At 57.6% G+C, this 18,799-nt stretch overlaps 6 protein-coding genes across 6 annotated transcripts, besides 14 other annotated features; all 6 read right to left on the reverse strand.

Moving 5' to 3' along the window:
- Positions 1-46: 46 nt before the first annotated feature.
- On the reverse strand, positions 47-817 carry Tco025E_03913 (putative protein kinase; the record flags this gene model as incomplete). Its single annotated transcript, XM_029370829.1, has 1 exon — positions 47-817. The coding sequence occupies one exon, from the start codon at positions 815-817 to the stop codon at positions 47-49; it is 771 nt and encodes a 256-aa protein (XP_029229099.1).
- Positions 818-918: 101 nt separating this feature from the next.
- Positions 919-949: a microsatellite.
- Positions 950-1,466: 517 nt separating this feature from the next.
- On the reverse strand, positions 1,467-4,184 carry Tco025E_03914 (putative MYH7B protein; the record flags this gene model as incomplete). Its single annotated transcript, XM_029370830.1, has 1 exon — positions 1,467-4,184. One exon carries the CDS (start codon positions 4,182-4,184, stop codon positions 1,467-1,469), a length of 2,718 nt encoding a protein of 905 aa, XP_029229100.1.
- Positions 4,185-4,719: 535 nt separating this feature from the next.
- Positions 4,720-4,739: a microsatellite.
- A 47-nt stretch (positions 4,740-4,786) lies between these two features.
- Positions 4,787-5,716, reverse strand: Tco025E_03915 (protein kinase; the record flags this gene model as incomplete). Its single annotated transcript, XM_029370831.1, has 1 exon — positions 4,787-5,716. One exon carries the CDS (start codon positions 5,714-5,716, stop codon positions 4,787-4,789), a length of 930 nt encoding a protein of 309 aa, XP_029229101.1.
- Positions 5,717-6,108: 392 nt separating this feature from the next.
- Positions 6,109-6,134: a microsatellite.
- A 626-nt stretch (positions 6,135-6,760) lies between these two features.
- Tco025E_03916 (mitochondrial sodium/hydrogen exchanger NHA2) lies at positions 6,761-9,166 on the reverse strand (the record flags this gene model as incomplete). Its single annotated transcript, XM_029370832.1, has 1 exon — positions 6,761-9,166. The coding sequence occupies one exon, from the start codon at positions 9,164-9,166 to the stop codon at positions 6,761-6,763; it is 2,406 nt and encodes an 801-aa protein (XP_029229102.1).
- A 148-nt stretch (positions 9,167-9,314) lies between these two features.
- Positions 9,315-9,336: a microsatellite.
- Positions 9,337-9,525: 189 nt separating this feature from the next.
- Positions 9,526-9,552: a sequence feature (GA-rich).
- A 1,138-nt stretch (positions 9,553-10,690) lies between these two features.
- Positions 10,691-10,718: a microsatellite.
- Positions 10,719-10,765: 47 nt separating this feature from the next.
- Positions 10,766-10,817: a microsatellite.
- A 255-nt stretch (positions 10,818-11,072) lies between these two features.
- Positions 11,073-11,104: a microsatellite.
- A 100-nt stretch (positions 11,105-11,204) lies between these two features.
- Tco025E_03917 (putative glucosamine-6-phosphate isomerase, putative,glucosamine-6-phosphate deaminase) lies at positions 11,205-13,769 on the reverse strand (the record flags this gene model as incomplete). Its single annotated transcript, XM_029370833.1, has 1 exon — positions 11,205-13,769. The coding sequence occupies one exon, from the start codon at positions 13,767-13,769 to the stop codon at positions 11,205-11,207; it is 2,565 nt and encodes an 854-aa protein (XP_029229103.1).
- A 285-nt stretch (positions 13,770-14,054) lies between these two features.
- Positions 14,055-14,077: a microsatellite.
- Positions 14,078-14,107: a microsatellite.
- Positions 14,108-14,118: a microsatellite.
- A 62-nt stretch (positions 14,119-14,180) lies between these two features.
- Positions 14,181-16,772, reverse strand: Tco025E_03918 (putative C-terminal motor kinesin; the record flags this gene model as incomplete). The annotated part of the gene is made up of 1 exon (XM_029370834.1): positions 14,181-16,772. The coding sequence occupies one exon, from the start codon at positions 16,770-16,772 to the stop codon at positions 14,181-14,183; it is 2,592 nt and encodes an 863-aa protein (XP_029229104.1).
- A 1,331-nt stretch (positions 16,773-18,103) lies between these two features.
- Positions 18,104-18,122: a microsatellite.
- A 180-nt stretch (positions 18,123-18,302) lies between these two features.
- Positions 18,303-18,332: a microsatellite.
- Positions 18,333-18,481: 149 nt separating this feature from the next.
- Positions 18,482-18,503: a microsatellite.
- Positions 18,504-18,799: the final 296 nt, after the last annotated feature.

The following is an 18,799-nucleotide window of genomic DNA, read 5'->3' on the forward strand; positions in this document are numbered from 1 at the left end:
TAAAACGACAACCACTTCGCATACAACAAATGCAAGAAAAAAAATCTCATGCTTCTCTTCTTTGCTTTTTTTTTATTCCGCTGATCTGCGTTTGGGGTCTGCTGTCGGGTGTGTCTTCGGTTCCCTTGATCTGCTTAAAGTCCACGGAGACGGGGGAATCTAACTCGACGACGGCGATCTTGTAGTCATCCATCGCTTTGATTTCGCCCAGCTCGTTCTTGTAGCGGCGACCTCGCGCGTTTCGCACCTGGATTCGCACAACGTTGTCGATGCCGTAGATGTTTTTGAGGTAGTTGACCAGCTCCGCCCTGGACATGTCACTCGGGACGTAAAACACCGGGCGGGTGGTCTCCCTGTTGAGAACGCTGTCCAGGACTAGTCGCACCTCCGCGTCGGGGAAGTAGCGGGCAAAGAAAAAGGGAAAGTACTCCTGCGAGCGCCGCAGCCCGGTCGGCGGGGGACGCTGGTGCGGCCACCCCCACTCCTCCGCCTTCTTCCTGACGTACCCCATCTTGCCGGCGATGGGGTTCCAGAGGCGGGAGCGGCCAAAGTAGTCGTTGACGGGGGGGTCCGGAAAGGGGCGCGGGTCCGGCCGCGTGTGTTGGTACTCCCACGTGTTCCAGCCCTTGTGGATGCGGCCCATGCGGTAGCGCCAGAGGTTGATGCCCTGGTTCACGAGCGGCCGGTAAAAGCGGCCTCTAGTCGCCGTCGTCAGGGCGAGCGGGGCGCCCGCGGGGAAGTTCGCGCCCGCCACCGCAACGGCTGGGCTGCTCGAGAGCGCACTCCCGCAGCCTCCAGCAACGGCGAAGCGCCGCATTCCCCCGATTGACATCTTCGCAGCGAGGAAGGGCGCAGCCGCAGCCCACACCCGCCACCTTCGTCTTCCTCCTCCACGGCTGTCAACACACCACGCAGAGGATTATTATTATTATTTCATATGTATATATTAAGAAGAAAGTCAAAGTGGGGAAGGAGGCACTGCGTAGGAACCACAACCACCAATAAGAATCAATAAGAGACGCGCAAAAGCATACACTCGCACCAGCTTACTTGTTATTGTTAGCACAATACAGTACACACACACACAGAGACATACAAGGCCCTTACAAAAATAAACAATAGTAACAAACAAAAAAAAGAAAGCAGCACGAAGAAGAGACGATTCTATTTGGAGCTAAACATTGATACGTGACGCCGGAGCGAAGGCGCCCCTCATGGTCTCGTTCAAAGAGCACCCAAATGAAAACTAATACTGCGGCACTGAAGGGGACAACAAATATCGCCCGCAACTGCTCCCGCCGGCATGCGCTGTCTATGAGACACTTTCTATTTTGTTCTATATGGAACGGGCAAAGAATTCCGTAAAATATCGCAGGGAATTGACCCGCAAGGGAAGGACAAAAGAATACACATAAAAAAAAACACACCACACTCTCCCCCGCCATCTAGCAAGCGATGCACCTGGCTCAGGTTCCACGCTCAGCATCACTCACCATCATCTGCGAGATTGCCTGCAGCGTTGCCCGTTGTCGAACGCGGGCTGCTTCCTGTGTTTCCCGCCACTGTGCTTGCAACTGCTCCTTCTCCGCCTCTGCCGCATGCAGCAAAGCCACCTTCTCGTCAAGCACCCTTCGCAGACGACAATTGTCCTCATCCACGCGTGCAAGTTGCCCGCGCAGAAGTGTCAAGGCCTCCGCAGCCCGCGTCAGTTTCAAGGACTGCTGATGCTCCCGCACTGCAGAAGACGCGAGTTTTTCTTTTGCGTCTTCCAGCGCCCCCATAACCTCCGTTACAGGAGGACGTGGCGCGACCGCGGCTGCAGACGCTACGCGCTCCTGCTGCATCGCCTGAAGCTCTGCGGAAACGCGCTGTAGCTCCTCCTGCACCTTGCGGAGGTTTGCGGCCTCACAGCGGTGGTTGGCGGCCTCCTCCTCTGCGTCCTCAAGGCGTGCCTCCAGCCGGGCGATGGTGGACCGCTTCTCGTCAATCTTCTGCTTGGCCTCCGCCTCCAGCTCGTCAAACTCGGCGTCCTTCTTTTGAACCGTCTCCCGCAGGTTGTGGAGGGTGCGGAGCAGGTTGTCGCGCTCCCGCTCGAGGTCCTCCCTCATCTTTCGTGCCCCTGCATCCGACTGCTGAAGCCGCAGCGACGCCTCCGTCAGCTCGCGTTCCTTGTCCGCCACACACCTCAAAAGGCGCTCGTTTTCAACCGACAGCAACTGCTCCGACTGCCGAGTGAGAGAGAGGGCGGTTTGCAGCCGCTGCAGCTCCTCCTCCTCCCCCGCAGCTCGCTGCTGAAGATGCTCAGCAACGGGGTCGCAACCGACATCAATGCCCCTTGGCGATAATCGTTTTGCCGCCTGTAACTGCAGTAAAGCCCCCCGGTAATGCTGCTGCAAAGAACTGGCGTATTCCTCCCACGCCTTCTCGGTGTTCGTTCGGCTGAGCACGACAGACTCATTTTCGCACTGCAGCAGGTGCAGTTGTGCGGCTATCGCGGTTACGAGTCCGCTCCACGCGAGAAACTCCAACTGGCGTCGCGCCAGAGACTCCGCCAACTCTAGTTGGTGAGATTTGTCAACAAACTGCAATTGCGTCTCGCACGCCACTAGCGCCGTCTTGCTGCTATGTGACTCGTCTCGCCACTTCTTCAGCTGGAGCTGTGCATTTTCTTTCTGCTGCTCCAGCCACTCAGTCTGTTGAACGGCGTCATCAAGGCGTGTCTTCAGTCCCATGACTTCGTTGCTCGACTCCCAACGCAGTCGTGCGGCCTCCGCCTCCAGTTGCCGCATTGCGGTGGCAGACTCGTTTTGCTGTTGCAGCAGAGCGGTACGCAACGACTTTGTCTGCTCCTCCAGCTCAACCCGGTTTTTCCGCTGCAGAATAACTGCCTCCTCAGAGCGGCGTGAAAGCTCCTCCTTCAGGGCCGTCACCTGACGGCAGAGACGCTTCTTTTCCGTGCTGGTGGACTCTACAAGGGCAATGTGCGACTGTCGCAGCTCCTCGAAGCTGCGGCGCAGGTCTTCCTCCAAGGCCACACGCAGTGAAAGCTGCTCCTGTGAGCGCTGAAACTGTAACTGAAGGTGCCCGATGAGTTCCGCTTTGGCCAGCAGCTCCTCTTGAAGAACGCCCTCCTCCACGCCCGAGACATGGAGCTCCTTGTGAAGCGGTATAGACACCTTTGTGAGCACGGAGCGCGACACCCGCTTGAGGCGCCATGGGGGGGACGCAGTACGCCCCTCCGCCTTCTCCCTTTTGAGGTCACCGCTGCAGGGACTGTCGCTGCTGCTCGGGCCCGTCGTAGAGGTCGACAGGCACGTCACGTCTTCAGCCGCGCACGACGCACTCGCGGGAGCCACACCCGCCGAAAAGGGGTCACACTTGACGTCCTCCGCGCTCTGCCGCGGCGGAGGAAGGTCGGGGCTAACAAACGCAGGGGAGGTGACATCAAGCGGGTGCCAGCGGAGTTGGTCGTCGCCGTCCCCGCTACTTGCTGCATGCTCCCTCCGTCGTGGCTGCGATCCTGCGGGGTCGCAGCCACACGTCACCCCATTCAACACCCCAAGTCGCTGAAACCGCCGAAGCAGCCGCTCTGTGTAGTTGGGTTCCGTGAGACAAAAGGGGTTTTCGCGCAGGTGCAACTGTGGAGGAGCTGCTGGCAAAACCAACACCGCCTTTGGGGTTTCCACGCGAAGGTCCTGAAGCTCGCGACAATTTTCCAACGACTTCTCCAGCTCCGCCAGGTCTGCCAATTTGTTCCCGCAGATGTCAAGATGAAGCAATTGCTGCGGACACGGCAGCCGACGGAGTCCCCGCACATCCTCAAGCTCGTTAAAGCTAAGCGAGAGCCACGCTAGTGCAGGAAGATGCTGGAAACCGTTGACAACCGTCAAGAAGTTACTTGAGAGGTTGAGACGCTTCAGATGACGAAGCCCTTTAAACGCGTCTTCGTCCACGGCCCGCAACTCGTTGGCGCTCACGTCAAGCTCGGTGAGTTGACGCAAGTGCCCCAGGCACTCCAGGCGCGAGATGGCGTTCATGTGCACGTTAAGCGACGAGAGTTGGGTCATGTGCTCCAGGTGGCGGATGTGGCTCAAGGAGAACAGATTGCGGCAGCAGAGAAATAAGCTGCGCGTCCGACGCAGCGCGCGGAGTGTCTCCTCTGGCAATGTTGTATTCTCCACCATCGGGGGCCTGCGTCCGCTCGAACACGATCGCCTTCGAGGGCGACGGTGTGCTGGACCTTGCGGCGCCCGACTGCAGCCGGCGCCGCTGCACAGGCGTCGTCTCCCCCCGCCTCCTCGTTGCACTGGCGGCGGAAGCTGGGAAGAGGAACGGCAGCGGCCGGGGCTTCCGCGGAATCGGCGTTTCGACCCGCGCAGCCGGTGTGTCGCCCCGCATTTTGTCTCGTGTTCGTCTTCCGCGACTCCTCCTTGCCTGTTTGCTTGCAGCTTCGTGCTTTGTCGCACGCAGTCGCAGGTCGCTGGCGGTGCGGAGCGCGCGAGCAACGCAGCGGCACGCCCAACACGCAGCAAGAACCAGAAAAAAAAAGGAACATGGAGGGAAAGGCAATTCAATACAGCGAAAACAAAACAAACCCCCTCCCTCCCACCACAAAAAAAAAGTCAAAAAGGCGGGGTTATGCCGCTCGCTCCGTGCTTGAGGAGGAAAGGCAGGCAAGCAAACAAACACTCGTGAGGCGCAGCGGCCAAGTGCAGATAATGTGTGTGTGTGTGTGTGTGCCTGTAATGAGGCTGGGGACCGGGGAGCCTCTCTGCCCCCCGGCGTGTTAGCCAATCATACTCCGCTTGCGGCCGCGAGCCCGCACCGCCTCCAGGCGCGCTATGGTCGCAGCCCCCTTTTGCGCCTCCACGGTGCGAAGGTAGCCCTCCAAGATCAGCGCGGTCGACACGTGCTCAAGAAAGGGATGGGAGGACTTCACCGCCCGCTCAAGCACGTAGAGATCCACTGCACGCTCCTCCGCACTGTTCTTGTCCATCACCAGCCCAAAGTCTATCACAACGATACCGTCACGATAAGGGGGCTTGGGCGCCAATTCCTCCACGGAGGGCCCCTGCGCGTCCAAGATCTCGCGTCTGCATATAAAATTGGACGTTGTTAGATCGCCGTGAATGATATCGGCGTTATGCAGGAGTCCAACCACCTCCCCCATGCCCCTTAGCAGGCGTGAGGCTAAAACGGTATCCGCCGCCTGTCCATGTGTGGCCTTTTCCTGCTCCTGGTTGAGGAACTCGCGCACGGTGAGGCCGTCGATGCGCTCCATCACGATGGCGCAGCGTTCACGGTCGACAGCATAGACGGTGGGGGCAATAACCCCGTTTTTGCGGCACCGCACAAGCGCTCGACCTTCCCGCACCGTCCGCTGCTCCCGGAGTCGTTGATCCAACGCAGGGTGGCGGTACGCCTTGGAAAACCGGTGCTTGCAGACGGCGCGGTGGCCGTAAAAGTTACACTCATACACCTTGGACTCCGCGCACTGCGACAGGAGGGGTCCAATCTCGACGCGGCTTATGCGCACATCCATTTCCGTCGCTTTGCTCGCCCCAAGGTTTCTTCTGCCGGAGGAAGAGAAACGGCAAACGGGCGAGAGAGGGGATAAAAGGAAGCAGCACGTAACCGTTGGGGGGGGGGGGGCGATGCGACAGGCATGGGCGGAGTCCTCCTCCCTCCAGAGTGTCAGAATGGCAAAGGAGAACATGTTCCCGTGGGGAGGTGAAAGAAAAAAAAAACATAATAATCATAACTGACGCTGCTGCACCTACAGGGGTTGTGGCGAGGTCGCCAAATAAATATAAGAAACACCAAAGTGCGGAGGATACACAATCCCCTACCGTAATCTCCTTCCACGTGCGAGTCTGCCTCCCAGCTTCAGCGTGGATGGCATTGCACACGATCGCCCAGGCAAATAACTTGATGAGTCACCACCCTGAGAACTGGGGGGAGGAGGGGGAGGAGTCTGCTGCCGGTTTACGCAAGTACGCATAAAATTTTTGGGGGAGATATGCGTGGGGGGTGAGTGCGCAGGGGGAAATGCATTCACCCAACCCACAGCGGCGGAGAAAATTATCGCAAAGACCACACGTGGCAAGCAAACAAACAAAACAAAAAGAAACAAAGAGACAGCTACGCGCCTGGCTGAGGCCTCGCCCTCGCCCACCTCCTCCGCACAGAATGGAACAAACAAAAAAAAAGATGAGTGTTCCCTTCTTAGTCCGCGCTCAGCATTTCCAATTAGATTTATGAAGGCCACGCAAGCAATGACAGCCGGGCTCTTATTGCGAGCGCACAAAGTGGCAGCCTCGTGCGGGGCCCTGCAACCGCCAGTCCCCCCACCCCCACCACTCTCTCTCACCGCATGGAGGGGGGTGTTGGATGTCGCGGAGAACTGTGGAAGGACAACAACAAAAAAAAAACAAGACCGTACTCGCCGTGCCCTTCAACGATAACGTATGGGAAACAAGGAATTCATAGAGAAAGACAAAGTAAAGTATATATGTGTATATGGGCAGGGAACTCACCCATTTATTGTTCTTATTGGGGCAGCGTCTGCTGGAAGCTTCACTTTCACAGACTTGTGGATGCCGGAAGAAAAAAAAAACACACACACAATAGCCCAATAGCAACTCCACAAGAAGGTGCCAGAGTAAAAAAAAGGGGAGGAGGGGGGGGGGATCCCAAAGAAGCGGCAGAGTTTGCTGCTGCTTCGTCTCTCCGGTGTATGCGCAAAACTCTATTTATTTCGTTACTCCCTGTTCGGCAGTGACATTTCTGCATCTTCCGCGTCACGCTTAAGCAGCTTCGCCGCAAAGTTCCAAAGGAAAATGGAACAAATTGGACAAGCAATCAACGTGGAAAGCACGGCCGCGTTTCTTACTAAACGTGCGTATTCTACCCGCTGCTGCGCCACGGCCATTTCTTTAGGCGACTTGGCCGACTCCAGCTGCGCGTACGCGTACGCCAGCGCGACGGCGCCCAACGGGCCCTGCAACGAGCCCTTCCCCAGAAATCCGATGCCGCAGAAGAGCAGCTCCTTCCAGGAGAAGCCCATGCGTGCCATCAGCGGCGTCAGTAAGGCGAGAATAAAGCGAACCACCAGGCCGGCGAGGATGATGCCGACGGTGTAGCCGAAGTACCTTCGATCAACGATGTCGTAGAGCGCAACGTCGGCCCCGGAAAGTGCAAACATCGCCGGCATTGCGACGTAGTCCCAAATTGTGGTAAAGGCCTGCACCAGTTCGCCTCTCAGCTCCACGTGGTAGCTGCTGCCACCACGCAGACAGAAAACGTTGAAGGAGACGACCATCACCAGGGCCATAAATATACCCCCGCCCACGCACGACAGAACGCGAGCGACGGAAACAGCTGCCAACGCAAGTAGTAAAATGAGGAGGACGGAGAGGTGGCGCACATGTGTCGCGTGCCGCTGCGTCATACGCTGGGTGCGCCCATTCCCCAGAGGAATTCGCTCCGCCTCCATACAAAGAACATGAAAGGCGGCAAAAAACACCAGCCCGCCTAGAAGAATTCCACCCAACGCTCCAGCAACAATTTGCAGAGGAACAAGTAGAATGGCAAAGAAGGTGCTTGACGTTTTAAACTCCAGAGAAACGAGAAGCTGAATAATGAATACGCACAGTGACGCCTCAATAGAGACGGAGGTGAGTATTAGCATGCCCGGGCCGTCCCGTGTGCCGTAGCCCTTCTCTTGCAGTTCAATCAGAACCGGCGCCACCACGCCTGGGGCGGCGGCAGAAACGAGAAATCCCTGCAACAAGGCCCAAAGATAATCCGGGTAATTGTACGCCAATTTGCACAAAACACCGTGCAGCAACGCCTCTGCAAGCAAGGGTAGCATGCCAAAGAGAAGGTAGGCGAATAGGTGTTTTCGCAGTGCGTCAACGTTCATCGAAAGCCCAGCGCGAATAACCCCCACTGCAACTCCGAGCGTGTTGACAAAGTTGCGCATCGGCATCGTGATACCGGAGGTTAGGTATGCCGCACGAGGGACGTTGCCGTACAAAAGCCCTGCCGCAATAATAGACACGAGTGAAGGTACAGGTATAAAGCGTGAGATTAGGCATCCAACGAGACCCGCGAAAAGGATGGTGGTGATGGTGTCAAAGTAGAGCCCTCCAGGTGAGAATGGCGTCGGCGACAGTGTATACATAAGCGCCCAGAACAAAGTGATGTAGATCGCACGAAGTAAAAATGAAAGGGGGAAAAAACGGTACTTCCTCCGCGCTATAGTAACGTACACAGAAAGCCGCTCACGATCAAATTCGAAGCCGCAACATGCGTCACTGCATCCTATTCGTTTGAACGCGTCCCACGTGTCTGCAGTGTGTGAGCGACTACGCTCAAATGGCCGAAAGTACATATTACAAAACACGTGAAGAAGCTCACGCCGCCGGTTATCACTGCTTAATTCATTGAAAGCTTCAAGAATAATTTTTCCACGTTCATCATCATCGGTGGCTGAATTTGGGACTTGACAAGGGCATTTAGAGGATCGCTTCTCCGAAGACGGCAACGACACCATCGTTTCCAAGAAACCGTCTCCCCGCAGAGCCTCCGCCTCGTCCGAGGCACAGTGCTTTCTCGTTTCGTCCAGCGACGCAGTGAGTTCCCCAAGGACAGAGAAACTCTTTCTGCGCCGAGGCGGAAAAGCAAGGATGTTGCCTCGGCCGCTGCGGCTGGCTCCAGCCTCCAAGTGGGTGTCAGAGGAAGCTGGAGGGGCGGAAGAAGAGCGCGCAAGACATTGTTGCGTGCACGAGTCGTATGGGTCGCTGTACATTGTCCTTGGGCGTTCTTCCCCGCCCGATTTACCGAGCGAGAGCACCTCAACCATGCGCTCACAGTCATCGCCAACAGAGGACGCGACGCAGCCCACGTCAAAGGGACCGCCAACGCGCGGAGGGACGGGGGTGCCTTTGGTCGCGCGGTCGCTCGGCGGTTCACTTAGGTGGGCCACAGACGATGCAAGGGACGCGTTCAAGCCGTGATGGCCCCCCTGGTCGCCGCGGCCAGGAGGCACGCTAGGGCCGTGCGGGAGCGTGGCACGGCGACTCTCACTCCACCCGGTTCCTGCCTGAACCCTGTCTCTACCGTTATTGAAGCTAATCTTGGACTCGCTGCAAGCACGGTGCATCGCGCCGTAAGCGGCGGCCTGCCTGTTTGCCCTGCAAGAAGCAAGTGATGAGGAGGACCTTCCCTCGCTTCCCTAGCAAGAAAAGGAAAAAAAAAAAGGGGGGGGGTTGAGGGGAAAGTGTGGTGATAAATGATAGAGTCCAAAATGTCAATAACAACAACAACAACAACGAGGGCACGAAATAAAGCGACCGGTACAAAAAAAAAAAGATTTTTCGCTTGTTTTTCCTTCGCCCCTTCAGATGACCTCTTTTTTTTTCTTTCTTTGCCCCCTGAGGAAGAAGCGCGCAAAGGCCGTCGTGGGGAATTTCACTGGGCCCTGTGCGGGCATCCGCCTGCGCGAGTCGAGAGTAAAGGAACAGAAGAAGAAGAAGGAGGAGGAGGAGACACGACGGCAACTGCCTCAGCCAATGGAGCGTGCAGGAGTAAAACAAAGGCAGGGCCGCCCACCCGAAGCCCACGCCGTTCTGTCATCTTTCACCACCGCACCAGACAACGCGTCGTTCCTGCTAAGGTGGCAGTAACAGGGCCGGTAAAAGGAGAAACAACACACTGAAAGGTGCCGCGGCAGAAGAGCCGACAAATTTGCAAGGGCACAGTGGGGAAAAGAGAGAACGCCGCAGGAGCGGCCACCACTGATCCAGCATTTTTTGCTTCTGTTTTTGCCACGTCTCTTCACACGTCGCAGCTGCCAGAACTGACGTCGAGACGACGGCCCGCGTCACCGCGTTCCCCCTTCCAAGCAAGGAGCCCCGCGTGGAAGTGTGGAGGCGACCAGGCGTCGACTCGCCGCAAGTGGGCGCGTGTGGAAAAGGCGAAGGACGTCATTCAACGAGAGGGAGACGTCGCCGAGCGACACCAGACTGCGCCGCCGCCGGCAATTGCCGACGGCGCTGCTCAGGAGCTTAGGGTTAGGGAATGTGCAGCCAAGTTGGCACTGCCATCCGTGACGGCAGCACGCACCCGGCCAGGCGCATCGCCCGGCTCCCGTCCCTCCCCCGTCAAGCACACGCCTTCTTCTCCGCCACAAACACCACTCAACCACCGCCGCTACGAGCAACAGCGGCCAGCTAGCCAGCAGCCACGGCGCACTCCACCACACGCCCATGCAACTGCGAGCGCCTCAAAAAGAAGCAGAAGGCGGGATCGAATCGACGAGCGAAGGAAAAACAGGGAGGATTGAGCAATGCTGGAAAGAAGCAGAAGACAAACAGTGATGTGCCACACGCGTCGTCTCTCGTAGAACTGCCAACGTCGTTCCTCGAGCACGCTTCAATGTCAAACAGAGGACCAACAGACTCGCATTTGTGTCTGTTCACTGTTTGTGTGTGTCATCAGCGGCAGCGCAAGTATCACGGCAAAGGATTTCCCTTACGACGGTGCAATGAAGGAGCCCAACCGCCGCCCACCCTTCGTAGGCCAAACACCCCCTTAAGACATCCAAGACAAGAGGGTTAGGATGGCAAATTCATCATCAAAGTCTATTACTATTTTCAGCAGTAGTAGTAGTAGCACCCTTAGGGGATGTGTATGTGTGTGTGTGTGTGTGTGTGCGCGCGCGAAATTATGCACGTGGGAGTCCCGGCACCAAGACACCCCGGTTGTTGTTGTTGTTGTTGTTTATTGTGTTTGTGTGTGTGTGTGTGTGTGTTTGGAACGTGAGAAGTAACACAATACAGAGCACGGGGAAAATGAAAATAGAAATACAAAAAAAAACATATGAAGCCAAGCTCCAACACCAACTCTACACCTGAGTTATTATCGACGCACCGCGACTTGCTTCCCAATCAGCTGCTTAAGTCAGTCCGCACCTCTTTTACCTTGCCATCTAAATGAGGCGTTGCCCTCTCCATCTATCTCCCTCTCTCTCGCTCTCTCGCTCTCTCGCAGCCTCTTACAGATTCATGTAAAAAAAACGATAATAAAATAATAATAATAAACCAGCGTCCACTTGCTTCTCACCGACGAAGGCAGCAGATAAAAGTCGCCCTTCCAGAAATTGCTCCTTGCGATGCGGCGGAAGAAAAGGTTTGGAAGAGCTACTTTTTTCGATTCAGCGCCCGTCGAAGATCCGCCAGGAGATGCTGCTCCTCCGGAGTCAACATCGCCAAATCATCCCTGGTGACTCTGTCCTCCTCCCCCTCGTCCGACCGTCCCTGAAGCCTCTCCAGAGGCCGGTGCTTGGACGGCAGCAGGATGGAGCTGGGTGTGGGCTGGACGGCGAGTGGAGGAGACACAAGGTCGCCAAACGTGCTGGTGTGGGCTGGTGGCTGGGAGGGCCCCAGCTGCTCCTCAAGCCTAGTCGCCTCCGCCTCCCAAGCGGACTCCCTCGTGCCCGTTTCATGATGACCGGGGGTGAATTCGGCATCCGAGGTCTGCGTCGCGGTTTCCTCTGCGTGACACGGCAAATCTGTTGCAGAAGACTGCGTCGGGGAACGGAGGTCGCAAGGCGTGTCGCGTGCGGTGGGGCCAAATGCGACGGTGGACTTGAGTACCTCGCGGCGCCTCTGCAGCTCCGCGTCAATGGCGGCCAAGGCAGCAAAGTACTGCTGCGGCTGTGTCCCCTCCTCCGTCTTATTGGCACCCATCTCACACTTGCTTGTTGCCGCGGCCCGTGTCAACCGGGGCGGGGCCTTCGTGTTCGCCGATGGGGGCGGTCTATGGTCCAAATCGACCACGAGAGGCTCACCCGGCACCCGCCTTGGTGTGGGGGGCGGAGGAGGAACCACAGCATCAGGCGGCGGCGTGGAGTCTCTAAGCCCATTTGCGTCGCCAGATCTATTCGCCGCTGCGCAGACGTGAGAAACTTCCTTTGCGGACGACGCCTTATCCAGCCCCTCCGGCATCTCTTGATGCACCTCCTGACGCTCCCCACGTGGCCCATGGCGCTCCGTGGCTGGCACGCAGACGGGCACTTCTCTCCGCATCGCAGAGGCGGCGTGGGAGCCCCTTGCAGAAGGCCTGACCGGGTCGGGCGTCTCTGCTGCAGCTGCTGGCGTTGCTGACGTCAAACTCACCGGGCTCGTCGCCTCAGAGGCCCGCACCTGCATAATTAAACGCGCCTGCTCTGCGTAAGCAAAGCGATGAACGTGCTCAATCGCAGACCCCTCCCTCGGGGCGGTGAAACTTCCCTGCGGTTCATCGTTGCACTCGTCGCAGCGAGTCTTCCTGGGAGCACTGAGACCACCCCTGACGGGGCTGCGGCGCCGCACCGAGCCCAAGGCCGCGACGACGACGGCCAGAACCTCGTGCAGGTCCACAAAGCCCCCAAGGTCAAACGCCAACGATTCCGGCTTGCATGACTCCTCCTCGACCCAATAGGCAACTATTGTCTTCACGCCAACCACTTCAGCCGGCTTCAGTTTTCTTCGGCGCATCACGGTGAAGCTGTCGATGTCTTTCCGGTCCGTGAGCGTCACGGCGGCAAGCATGTCGTTGAGGACTGACGTCAGCAGGCGAAGTTCAACGTAACGGCGCAACACTATAGTGCTCTGGATGAGTGAGCGAGAGGCACTGCTGTCCGCCTCCTCCAGTGGAAGGGAAACCTTCTGCGTTTCCACTGTGCCGTACTTCATGGCCGCCCGGTGAAGACGTGAAAAAAGACAAAAATCTTCCAAGGCGGCGTCTGACTCATCCAAAAAAAGTTCCCGAAATACACGGCAAAGCGAACTAACATCATGATATCTTTGCAGGCCCTCCGCAAGTTCCTTCAACACACGATTCCATTGAAGCGCCCCATAGCGAGCCTTCAGGACTCTCACCGTCAGCGAGGCGACAGAGCGTACTTGTTGGTGATCAACTGCATTCATCTTGGCAACATAACTCATAATGTCCTCCACCAGACGCGATACCCATTGAGCGGAACGCAGAGGCGTGGCGGGGGTCGGTTTTGTGGTGGTAGATGCATTTGGGCCAGGCACTGCGGTGGGCTCACCTTGCCTTTTGCCACTGTTTCCAAGAAGGCCCTGCCGCCCCAAGGAACCTGTACGCGGGGCGGAGATTGACCGTTGCGGCGTAAACTGTCGGCGAAGAAACGTTGACCGTGCTTTCACAAAAGGAGTACGTTCCACTGAACCCTGACTTCGGCTACGGCAGGCTTTTGCGGACGTGCAGCTTACAGCACCTACTCGTCTTCGCGGCTGTTGGGCGGTGCTGGGTGAGAGGGTGTGGAGAAACGAATACGAGAGACTGGAACTGGGGGTTGGGTCCACGACACTGGCACTGTCGTTGTTCCAGTCAATCGTCAATGGACTAATGTCCTCCGCCCCCACGCCGCTGGCATGGGGAAATTCCTTCTGTACGAACGACCTTCCCTGCGCCCGCGCGGCCGCGCGCAGCACCGACGGTGGGCCGTCTTCACGACGATTGCGGCCAGAGCTGAGGCCACGGAGCGACGGAGACGGGCCCTTCTGCACGGACCGCAGCTGCCGCAGAGACAAGAAGGACAATGCGGGATGGCTAGAGCTCACCTGCCACTCCACGCAAAAACGGTGGTGGGGGTCATGAACAGGGCGCCACTCTGTGTTCTCCGCCGCAGCAAGCAGCAGCATCACCTTTTCCTTTTCCCTCCGCGGGAGTTCGGCGAGGGTGAGGTAGCGTATCATTGGGTCGCCGGCACAGGCCCCCTGGTCTTCTTCCTAATGCGTACGTGTCGCAATTCGGGGAGGGAGTACGGGGGCCACGAGAATAGGTGTGAAAGTAAAAAAAAAAAGGAAGAGAGTAAGGAGGAATCTCGCAAGGAGTCCAATCATCGCTGAAGTCCGCCACATGCTTGGCAAAATAAATAAAGAAACAAATATTATTCCATCTGGACTTCCCATGTCTGTGGTCTGGGGGGTGGGCAACAGCGACGAAAGTGCTCCCCGTGCAGGGGCTCCAGCGCAGGCCCCCACATTCACCCACACACACACACAGAGAGAGAGAGAGAGAGAGAGAGAGAGAGGCACAGAGACATCAGGAAGAGTAGCACAGATACGTGGTTCACGCAAGGCAATGCCAACACACATCGCAAACTCTCAACGAGTAGAGAGAAGTTTCTCTCGCATCAATACAGCCTGCCGCTGAAGTGTAGAAAGCTCAACTTTCAAATCGAGACTCTCCTTTTCTCCGTGCTCTAGCTTGGCTGCCAATTCCCTCAGCTTCAAAGACATGTACTGGCAGGACTGATGATTCTGAATTTGGGCCTTTTGCAAGTCGGCACAGCGACGTTGTGCTTCCAGCGCCATCTCCTTCGCACTCAAGGCCTCGCTTCGCCAGCTTTGCTCCGCGGCCTTGTTGCATTCCAGCCGCTTTGCCTGCTCCTCAAGCTTCCTCTGAAGATTCTGTATATCCTCCACGCTTCCAAAACTACTCTCCACCAGCTGCCGCACAATCTCCTTCATATGCGTCACCTCCTCCACCACTTGTTTCATAGCTTGTGGGTCCTCTTGGGGCGGCGCCAGGGTCCCCGATGCCCTCAACAGCTGCTCAAAAGCGGCACACCGCGCGGTTAGCTGCTCCAGCTTCGCCACAAGTGGCTGAATAACCCTCGGCAGCACCTCTTCATCCTGCACACGAGGAGTTCTATCGGTGTCGTCGTGGGGAAAAAAACCTGTTTCTGTGTCGTGGGGGAGCGGTTGTCCGCAGGTGTCGTTGAGAGCAGCCTCCGTCGCGTGCTCTGCGCCTTGTCTTGTGGAAAGGGGCTCCGACTCGGACCCCTTCGCTTTCACCTCGACCGATTCCGTCGGCGACCATGGTTGCCTCGTCTCTGACTGGATTTGCTTCGCGGGAAGAAGCTGCTTGCCAAGGAACAGCTGCTTTGCCCCCAGCAACGCGGCGCATCGAGGGTGTTGCTCCGCAAAAAACCTGGGGGCGCTATCATGGGGCTCTTTTCCGCCGCACGCGATCGGGCTCGAGAAGCTACTACCAGTAATAAGTGTTGCTGCAAGCAACGAGCCCGCCGGTTGAGCGTGGGGGGATGGCGTCTGCAAACACGACAGCATCCGTCGCGGCGGCAGCTGCTGCTGCTTCTCGCACCCCTCAGCCCCGTCAACATCCTTCACTTCCCCTCCAGGCACCGGGGAATCGGCGGCCCTGCTGAGGCTAAGTAGTGAGCGGCTTGTCCCGCTGGACATGCAGGGCTGTGGGGGCTGCTGCCGCCGCCTGACGGGCTTCTCCTCCAGCTTGGCTGCGTCGCACGGTCCGGAAAGCGCCTCGACGGTGGCTTTGTTCGCCACGCCACCTCCACCACCGGCAACGTGAGCACTCGCAGCCTCTATTGACGCCGCATCAGAAGTGTCCGCCGCCTGCACGGATTCCGCAAAAAGCGCCTCGCGGTGTGGTGTGGCTGCCAGATTCTTTGGGCCCGCCAAGTCCCCCGCGGTACTGCTTGAATCGGCTGTTTGGCCAAGAACGACCTTGGCATATTTGGAGGCAGCGGAAACCCCCTCGCCGCGACTCGCGCTGGTTTTTGAATTCTCCTTCTCTTTCTTCTTCTTCGTCGCCTTTGTGTCGCTTGACGAGGACGACGTCGCGGAGTCCGCGTAGCGCGTTGAAGGACTCTTTCCCGTCCCCCCCTCCGCCGACAGGTTTCCGTCAGCAGACTTCTTCTTCTGCTTGCCTCCGTTGGTTTCCGCCTTGTCACTGCAGGCGCCTCGCGCAGACGCCGAGTGCGACGACCCAGCCGATGTGCCGTGTGTTGACGCGTGCGCCTCCCTCGCCGTCCCATCAGCATGCGGAGAGCCTGGCGCGGAATACGGCACAGCCTCCTCAGCGCCGCCCGCAACATCAGTCAATGCCCTTGGCGTGGCGTCACTAGGAGCGTTCAATTCCGTCTTGTTGTCCGTTAGCACCTCCCGCTTCGGCGTGGGCAACACGGGCCCCACAACTGGACGCAGCTGCTGCAGGATGAACTCCGTCACTTGCTCCGTTGGCTCTCGCGCCATTGCATGCGCCAACATCTCTACCTCCGCCGCAATCAACTCGGCGCGATGACGCTGCACCAACTGCTTCAGATACTGGTAGACAGCGTGCTCTGCGGGATGGGTGGACAAAAAGGTCTGACGGCTTGACTTCTGCAGTGCCTGGGCCTTTTCCTCTTCGGTTAAAGTTTTATTGCCCAAAATGTCCTCCATCTGGCGCACGAACAGGGAGGTCAGCAGCGGCTCTGGCAGCTTGCGAAGGAAGAGCGTCAGGATGGCGACAAAGTGTGGAGCACGGAGAGGCATCTTCCCCATAAGGGCATGAAAGGGCTTCTCAAAGACACGACTGGCGTACTTCCCAAAGGACTTCTTCTTTGCGTCGCCGCTGCCTTTCCCCGCACGGGTATTCTTACGAAACGAGAAAAGCTTGCAATTCCTCGCAAACTCGTTGATTGTTTTCTCCACCGCGGCAATCCATATGCTGTCCGGCGAAACAGCCGCGGTCTTCCCGACGGCGGCGTCTCCCTCGACCTGCGAGTCCCAATAAAATGCGATGTCCTGCAGCAGGACGGGGATGCCGGGGATGTAGCTGGTCGACTGCTGCACCACCCGCTGCTCGTAGACGGCGAGGGTGCTCACCGGGATGCCGAAGTACGACAGCGGGCTCTCCTCGCGCCGCCGCAGCGGCACACACATGGTGGTCCCCATCGCACCCACCGCCCCGCACGCGCCTGAAGAGCTTCCCCACCCCGCATGTAATTGTGGAAGAGACCCCCCAGCAAAAAAAAAAAAGGGCGCCCAAACCAAAGTTACGGCGCAGGCGCACACCACACCAATGAGGAGAATAAAAAGAAGAAAAGGAATAGTGTGAAAGTGAAATAAGAGCACACACACACACACAGAGAGAGAGAGAAGAAAAAAAAGGAGACAGCAGGAGTGGAACGTCCTGGTTGTTTGGTCGAGGTTTTTCCTGTGTGTTTCCTTGCCAACTAGTGAAGACACGAGGGATAGGGAAGGAGCACGCGAGCCCTTCGCCTGCGAGAGTCCGCCGCAAACAGAGAAGGTGCATACGTGCAAAAGGGCAACACGAAAACAACACGACAGGGATGAGAAAATGCCCATGAAACCACAGACGCCCCCAAACAAATTGTTTTCCCCGAGAAGGGCATCCTGGCCACAAGCGTATGCATGAATTCAGTGGCAAATGGAGAGAGATATAGAGAGAGATACCACAACAATCCTCCATCGCCCACACTTGCGCTTTCGGCGCTGGTGGCATTTGAAGGGTGTGGAAGAGCGTTTCTGCGCTCTCGCAAACGATTGCAGCAAAACGAGTCAATCTGACTCCTCTTCTGAGGCTTGTCTGCCGCGTCGCGGAGGTTGCTGCATCCGCGCTCAAAAGGCGAGATGCCGCACCGTCGGGGGAGCAGCCGCGGCCGCCCTCTCCCTTCCGGGCGTCCGTTCCATTGTCCCCCCCCCCCCGTTTCTCCTTCCCACGCGCCTGAAGGCGCCGGCATGAGGGAAGAAGACGTCCCGCAACGCACCCAAGTGGCCGCCCAGGCGAGGTGCTCGTTGAGTGCCCTCTCCCCATTGCAGCGGCTGCGTGTTCCTGCAGACGGATCCCCCCCCCCGCCCACGGACGCCGCTTGAAGGCGGGCCCCACAGGCTGACTACCCTCGGCCGGCCTCTTTGCGCCCCTCTTCTTCGCCTCACCCTTTTCCCCCACTGCCGCGCAGCGGCATCTGAGTGCCGCGCGCCACCGTGGGCCGTCGCAAAGAGGGCCAATGCATCACGTTGTCTTTGGCCCGGCGGTGCAGAACTAACATCCATCCGCCACGGTGCGAGTGGCGCCCGCGTGACTGCCCAGTCGCCGTTGGGCTAGTCCATTGCAATAAATGAGCCCGCGTCTCATATGCCCCACGCCTCGCAAAGTGTGGGGAGTGTTGTGAGCGGCGTGCGATGCATTGCACCTACACACTGAAACGCGCTTGCCCTTTAAAAGCTCTGCGCCTTGCGGGAAGCTAGGCGTAAAGGCAAACTATATATATATATATATATGTTGAATTTCGTGGCGAGCGGCGAGCGGCGGAAAAGAAGCATACCCAAAAGTGAAGCAAAGCGACACATCTCTACGCCTCCTCCCTCGCCAACACATCTTCTTACGCCGGAATCAACAACAGTCACACATACACACACGCCCCTCGTTTCAGGCGTTCCTCATTTCGCTTTGCTCGACACTTTTTTTTTCTTTTTCTTTTTTGTTTTGTTGCACATCCTCTCCTCACCTTCTATTCCGTGTCTTTGTGCATACACACATGCGTATGTATGTATATATATATTTGTTATTTTCTTCATCTTTTACCCCCCCACCCCGTTAACTTTTCTCTTTTCCCCCACCACTACCACCTCCATTTTCGTGCTTGTTTGCTTGCCTGCTTGTGGGGGTGTTCACCACGCGGCCTCCGCTTCCCGTCCGGCGCGGCGCGGAGGGGCCGTGTGGGGGGCAGAAGGACACTGACATCATTCACCCGCTCGCACGCCGACGTGGCCGCCGCGACGCCCTCCACGCGCCCGCCTCCCCCATTTTTTTTTGTTTCTCCCCACACGACTCCCCAACGGCCACACGCGGCCGGAGGGAGAGCGGGCGGAGGTATACACAAGCAAACCAAGAAGAGAGAAAGCGGGCCCGCGCATCCCCACTTTGGGGTTGCCGTATAAAAAAAAGAAAGAAAGAA

Source organism: Trypanosoma conorhini (assembly GCF_003719485.1).
Source record: "Trypanosoma conorhini strain 025E chromosome Unknown Tco_14.4_contig_00188, whole genome shotgun sequence".
Classification (NCBI taxonomy): domain Eukaryota; phylum Euglenozoa; class Kinetoplastea; order Trypanosomatida; family Trypanosomatidae; genus Trypanosoma; species Trypanosoma conorhini.